Raw genomic sequence first — 7,073 nt, forward strand, 5'->3', positions numbered from 1 at the left:
TTCTCCACCCCTCCGCCATACTCCCCCATACTAGTATGAAACTACCACAGCCTGAGACGCCACCCCGAGACAGTGGGAGGTTCAAATGGGGGTGGGGGTGGAAATAAAAAAAAAAAAACAGCATAAATAATTTGGGCAAAAAAAGAAAAATTAATGTCTCCCACTCACTCTTCCCAAAAAAAAAAGAATGTTTTTGCTCCGTTTCAAATGAGAAGAAAAAATTTGAATTGACAAGTGACAGTGGGTATTGGTTTTTGTAAATACTTCTTTTTTTGTTATATACAGTACGATACAAGCAGCAAAAGTATTGATTGCAGTGTGCCATTTTTTCTATATAAGTTTCCTCTCCCTGCTTAAATATGGATGTAATATTTTGTTAATTTCATGTTTTTTGTTTTGGTTCATTTCAGCCTGAGAATCATTTTCAGGTGTAGGTGTTTGTTGTGAGTTTGCCAGCTAGATGATGTTTGCTGTGACTGGTTGCGTCCTCACAGGGCCGGGCATCCTGGCTCCGTTCCCTCGTCCTCACGAATGGGCACTTACTCATTTGACCCAGCAGATCTAGAAACAGAATTGAATCTGTGTGTTTTTGGTTGGAGTGATTTTCCATCCAGTGTATGCCAATGTTCCAATTAGCGAGGGACATGGGCGGGAGATCTGCCAGAAGGAACGGGGACAGTTTGCTTCCTCTGGAGGACTGCAAGTTGTCGCTGCACATCCACTCCTGTGAGGTAGATGGTGACTGTAACACAGGAGAACACTATAGCATTTAATGAGCCCATCCTCATCCTCCTTCCCTCCGTCTGTGACCTCTTCATCTCACCACATACTGTAGAAGCACTCACTTACACGCTCTCCACATGGGCAGGCATTTAGCCAATCACAGCACAGAGCTCAGGAGGAGCTCGCTGAAGTCTGTCCCATCTGGCACCAGAAAGCTCACATAACATCCTTTGACCAATGGCGGGGCCTCTTATATTCCTCAGAAACAAGCTTTGAATCACAAGTTACTGTACTACACAACACAACTGAGGTTAAAGTGCACCTCAAGAACGCTAGAGTGCAAAAAACCTTCACCAGACATGTTACTGTGAATGTTAAATCGGAGAAAATACAAATAAATTCCAGCTTTCTCCATTTCTTAGAGGCTAGAGTAGTGCCCGAGATCTCAACTGCTCCTGCAGTAATAATCATCACACTTCACTCAAAGACACTGTCAACGCCACCGAAAGGTCGGCACAAGAAAGATATTTAAGCCATAACAGGTATAGCTGCAACAACGATTAAAACAAAGTATTGCCATCTGTAAAGGTGTACATGAGCGTATTAAAGGAATGTCGGTCACACACGCACTGAAGGCCAATAGATGTGTGTGAGTGTGTGCGCGTGTGTTTTGCAGAAATGGCAGGTGGATAACAGAAAGTTTGTGCCATGTGATATTGACCCGGTGAAGTAGAACCAACGCCATTACAGTGTGTAACAACAAGTACATCACAGACAGACGATCCTACCTGCCTCTCTCTTTCTCTCCTCTGTCCATTTGTGTGTATCCCTCCTCTCCACGTATATCTTTGTGAGCAAGCAGTGGTTAATAAAGATTTGGGGTTCAGTGAATGAAACTGGCTTTGAGAGTGACTTCTTTTAGATGCTAGGATCAGTCGTGTTTTACAGTGCAACAATCAGGTAGTGCCGCTTGAACAATATGTCTGATTAGAAAATTGTGTTGGGACACAAATTATCACCAAGGGGATTTCCATTTTAAATGACATTAATCAAATATTAATTTGGTCTGTTAATGTCTATAATATCAGAAAACAATAAAAAAAAAAAAAAGGCCATAACAATTACACTGGCGGGACCAATTCACTTGATTAAATAGATTATTGTTCCAAAGTTTAAATTTCACATATCACAGCACAAACACGATAGGCAATTACTATCATCGCTCTAAGCTGCAATTTGCAAGCCTTCAATGCATGTGAACTCGTGTTTGTAAGTGGTCTGAAAATAACACTATAACAAGTTCGATTAAGTTCAAATAAAAACAAATCCACAGTTTACATTAAGTGTACCCTTTCATGCCCTTACTAAGAAAAAAGCTATGGACTTTGCATTTTCTTTATTTCCTTGGGGCAATAATGACAACAATCAATGTTTTTTTTAACAGATCCAACATTTTTCTTTGTTAATTTATCATCTTGGCGTCACTACTTTTATCATTAAATGGCAATTCAACCGTTTGGTTGTTCAGTAAATAAAATTCATACTGCCTATTTAAGCAGATATGATGTAATGACATTAAATGTACGCCAAACATATTAATAACAAAGAATGATCACCTGGGTTTTTTCCGAACATGTCATTTAAATCACATTACTAGTTTGTCTACCTTAAACAAAAAAAAGGGCAATTGAACCGTTTGATAGAACAAGTTTTTAGAAAATGATTCGCCCCTTCTTCAACTTGATTATATAAAATGACATATTTTGGTTTAGTTAGAAGTCTAAAACTATGATTTATCTAATTAATACTCTTACCTGTAAAATTTTGACCAAACAAAATGCTCAGCATGTTTGGAGTGACTGATGTTGTTGCCAACTTCCTGTAGGGAGAACAACTGAGAGGGCTTATTATTTAAAGACACAGCGACATCTAGTGGATGCTTTTAGCGTAACATACACAAACAGAGAGGTAGAGATGGCTCAATCAGGATAAGTCCAGTTCATCACATTTTTTATATAAGATATAGTGACTCAGCATATGCTCTACTCTGTTTTAAGATGAGGTAACCAAACATATCTAGATAAGTGAAATGTTGACAGTGAACAGATATTTAAAGGTAAGTTATTCCAATCATGAGCCCCCAAAATAAAATATGTTTATCAACTTCTTTTATAAAAAGGGGACTATAAAGAGGATCTGATCAAAGCATCATAGTGAAAAAAATAGTTAATTTATTCAATTATACAAAAGTGTACAAAGTAAGATAAAGCAGCTCAACGTTGATAATAATTCAATATACAAAAAAATGTCCCACTTCCAGGGTCATTTTATTGTCATTCTGCATTATTAGTGCTTTTGTTAAGTACATTTATTGAAGCTTTACTCTTATTTGTGACATGTATTGACATTGTGTCATTGCTACTTTTACATAAGAATGAATGTCAGTAGTTTTCCTCCTGTCCTCTTCCTTTCTCATGGTCTCAGTTGATGAAGTACCATTTATGACCAGCTGGGGGAGACAAAAGACAAGTTGTCCTGCACTAAACGTCTCATTGACCTTGTGGATTTGGCTGCAGTGGAGCTTACATCACCACCTGGCTCTGCATCATCCTCAGTAATAAAATAAAAAAGGTTAAGGAGAATGACGAGAGAGGTCAGAGGGGAAAGACGGAGTGTACATTTTGGAGGAATAGATGAAAGGGTGAGGGGGATTTTTGGCGATTGAGTATACTTTTGGTGCGGCAAGAGAGGTGACGGCATGCAGGAGCTGAGAACAGAAGGTGCAGCTGGTGCGAGCTGAAACGATGGCAGAGGGACAAAACTGTGTGCACACTTCCTTTCACACAGTTTTTCAGCCCCTTTCTTCTTCTCTCCCTTTTGATCGCCCTGCCCTCTTTCTTTCTGTCTTCCCCCTTTTCCCTCCATTCCCCCCACTCTACGCTCCATCCCTCCTTCCTTTCCTTCTTCAGCCTCTTCCAACCTTCCCTCCCTCCTTCTTTCCTCCTCCTCTTGTTCCCACGCAGCACATGGGGCCAGCCGGGCTGCTATTGTCCAGGATATCCCCTCCTTGTTAATGGCTTCCTGTGCACACACAGAGGGCCGCTGAGAGAAACGAGCAGCCTCATCTGATAGCAGCCGTCGCCACGTACTGCACCCACACACACACACACACACACACACGACAAACAACTGCAGGCATCAATAAGCAAACACACATATCACACACGCACGCTTGGACAAACAGACATGCAAATGAACACTCACACATATAACCAGACGCTGATAAAGCCACAGGTGATTTAACATAACTCTTTTATTACAGAGAAGTTGTCATTACCGCCAGCGACAACTCTGAAAAGCGGAGAAATCTGATTCGTCAGTGCTCGCTTGTGCTTTGTACAACCGTAAAAATATACAAACTCAAACAGTGAGGTTTACCAGGAGACACTGAAATAACAGGCGGACAGCAGGAAACTGAATTGTGTTGCCTTGTTTTACAGCAAATATTGTGGCAGTTACAAATGAGTGTCCTCTTGATAATTACAGATCAATAATGCTGCTACTTTGAACAAGTACAAGAAAATAACTTGTAGACAAGGTGATAAAAATCAACTGAGCATCAGTTAATCAAAAAGAAATGCGGAACAGCTGGTTGAAACTGGTAAAACATATGTGAGGCCTCGGTTGTTAAATTTACTGTAGAGAGGAAACATAACTTATGGAAGCGAGCCTAAACAATGTAGCCCCATATGAACCTCAGACGCTCTGGGTAAATCATGTTTATTTCAACCAAGCTGGTAGCTAAGTTTTCTTCCCAGTATTTAGTCAAACAAACACCTGGTTTCGGTTATTCCACCCCATAAAATGCTGTAAAAAGGGGGGTGACGCTCCACCACCTCACGTCCTCCTTTCACACCCCCTCCTCTCTGTATGTAACCAGGGCACCAACACTGGGTGCCTCAGCACAGAAAGAGTAAACACAAAGGGGGGAACAGTTTCAAGCAGGAACTTGACGGGAGGCGACTGGTTGACCATCTGGAAAAGCCATTCCTGATAGGCCAACAACAGTGGGTGAAACTTCTAAAGGGGCGGGCAGGAGCAGAGATCAGTGACAATAAATCACTCTTGTTGTTTTTTAGACGTGGTCTCCCTCCTCACTGTTTTTCTCTTCTGTACAAAAACACAAAACATTAGCAAGAAAGTAGAAATCCTACATCTAGGTATACCCTCTGTGGGATGTCAAAGTCATAGAAAAAATAGTACTTTCTTAGCTGGGAAAATAAAAAAAAGTCTTGTCCTTGAAAGTCCAGCTCAGCTTAAGTCTGTGAGTAGATTGAGATGAAGGTTTTTCATCTCAGTCAGAAGGCTCCTATCTCCATTCCCCAGGGTCTGTAGGGTTTGCCCACGCTGGATGTGGGGAGCGGGGCGCCGAGGGCCGTGGCGGGGGAGATGAGGGGAAAGGCGCTGAAGGGGAAGGGGAACGCCGAGAGGGAGGAGAGGAGAGGAGGGGACAGCTTAGACACTGATGAGGAGACCAGGGCCGGGTGTGGGACGCTGGCGGGGGCCGCGGTGGTGGGGGGACCCGGATTGGGCCTTGATCCGAGTGGGGGGTGGCGCTGCCGCTGCGCCGGCCCGGGACGTGAGTCTCTGCAACGGACGAGGATGAAGAACAAGAGGAGGAGGAAGAGGTGGATGAAGATGATAGAGGAGTCTGGGGGCTGCTGGTGGTGCTGCGGGGCAAAGGCGCCAGCGGTGCCCCCTGCTGGTGCTGGAGGAGGAGGGGGTGCGTCAGGTGGGCAGGAGGGGAGCCGAACGCAGAGCCCCAGGCCAGGTGACTCAGGCCAGAGTGAGCCTCCCTTTGACTGGCGTAGTTGTTGAGGTGGGAGACCAGACGGATCCGCAGAGGGTCGGCGCTGTCCAAGCCCTCGATGATGCTCAGATAACGGGCCGTCTCAGCCAGGCACTCCCTGAAACCCAGGCCACGGTAGTCCATAGCCAGAGCATGGGCGTCAAAATAACCTGAGGGGAGAAGAAGAGGACACGAGATGAGATTAGAAAGTCACTTAAGCTGCAACAACACAGGTTTGTCCAGAGCTGAGGGATCTTTGTCTGACATGAATGAATATGCTGCCGGCTTTGAGAGTGTCTAAAGAATGAGATCCAAGTGAGCACAAAAGCATTCCACATCCAGTTTGCCCTCTTAAGCATATGGTTACCATTCTTCAACAAGTGAAATGTGTTTTTCTGTAACAGTGAATGAATCCCAGACATACCTTTGCCTCCAGCAGCGTGAAGCATCTTCAGATGGTCAACAGTCATCTGCAAAATCTCTGCTTTCTCCAGTTTGGCAGAGCCCTTCAATGTGAGGGAAATCAAAAAAAGGAGCCGATTAGATATGAATATAATAATCCAACAGAGCATGTAGGAGCAAAGTGGTTTCACATCAAAGTGCGTGTGTTATATTCAATATTTGTATTTGTGATATTAAAGGCGTGTCGCCTGTTGCTCACCTGTTTCTCAAAGGCGCTGGGAACCAGTCTGCGGAGTTCACTGAGGCTGTTGTTGATCCGGTCACGGCGCCGTTTCTCAATTATCTGTGGAAAGATAAAATACAAATTAATGTTTATTTTCAGATTATTTGCATAGAACAAAAAAATATGGAAAAAAAAATATGTGCACAGGGTTTCCAACTGCACAAACGGGTTGTCTATTAAAAAAAAAAAAAAAAAAAAAAAAAATGTACTTACGCCTCGACGCCTTTTCCTCGCCTGCACTTGAGTTGATGTTGTGGGAGACATGGACCCGAGAGGAGAGCTCATGTTCCTTAAAGGAGAGCAAACAGAGAGGATCAATCAATATATCATTGATTTTTTTTTGACAAATTCCTAAATAGTCTGAAACTCTATTTAAGATAAACTGGACCAAATTTCAGAGCCAAACTTACCCATTCTCATCCGCGCTCTCCTTCTCCACCTCAATGGTCTCATCCAACTCGCTGTCCGAGGAGCTGAAATCGTGATTCCTCTTCATTTTGATTCGTCCACAATAGTCCTTCAGTGCTTCTGTTGTGTCTTCCAGACGTGAGTCTGCCTAACTTTGCCCGGAGAGTCTCCGTTTGAAGCGCTCAGCTTTCCCACGGTGTCATTTCAACGCTGCTACCGGCCAGCATGGGCGGGGCCTCGGGACAAACCAGCCAATCACGAAGCGGCCGTGGGTTTGAGTGACAGCGCAGTTGGTCCAAGCACATCCAAGTGCGCTTTGACAAGTCAGAGAGGATAAACAAAAAGTAGAGACATCTCACTCTGGTGGTTTTACTTGAGGCTATGAGAGTTAATGGTTTACAGTGTCGC

The 7,073-nt window shown here is 43.6% G+C and overlaps 1 protein-coding gene across 1 annotated transcript; it reads right to left on the reverse strand.

The window, feature by feature from the left end:
- Window positions 1–4,032: 4,032 nt before the first annotated feature.
- Window positions 4,033–6,845, reverse strand: hey1 (hes-related family bHLH transcription factor with YRPW motif 1). Its single transcript, XM_054606219.1, is given in 6 exon segments — window positions 4,033–5,299; window positions 5,302–5,742; window positions 5,997–6,078; window positions 6,234–6,317; window positions 6,471–6,546; window positions 6,668–6,845. Coding segments are annotated over 6 exon segments (987 nt in total). The 5' UTR covers window positions 6,754–6,845; the 3' UTR covers window positions 4,033–5,081.
- Window positions 6,846–7,073: the final 228 nt, after the last annotated feature.

The sequence above is a fragment of the Anoplopoma fimbria genome, chromosome 10 (assembly GCF_027596085.1).
Source record: "Anoplopoma fimbria isolate UVic2021 breed Golden Eagle Sablefish chromosome 10, Afim_UVic_2022, whole genome shotgun sequence".
Lineage (NCBI taxonomy): Eukaryota > Metazoa > Chordata > Actinopteri > Perciformes > Anoplopomatidae > Anoplopoma > Anoplopoma fimbria.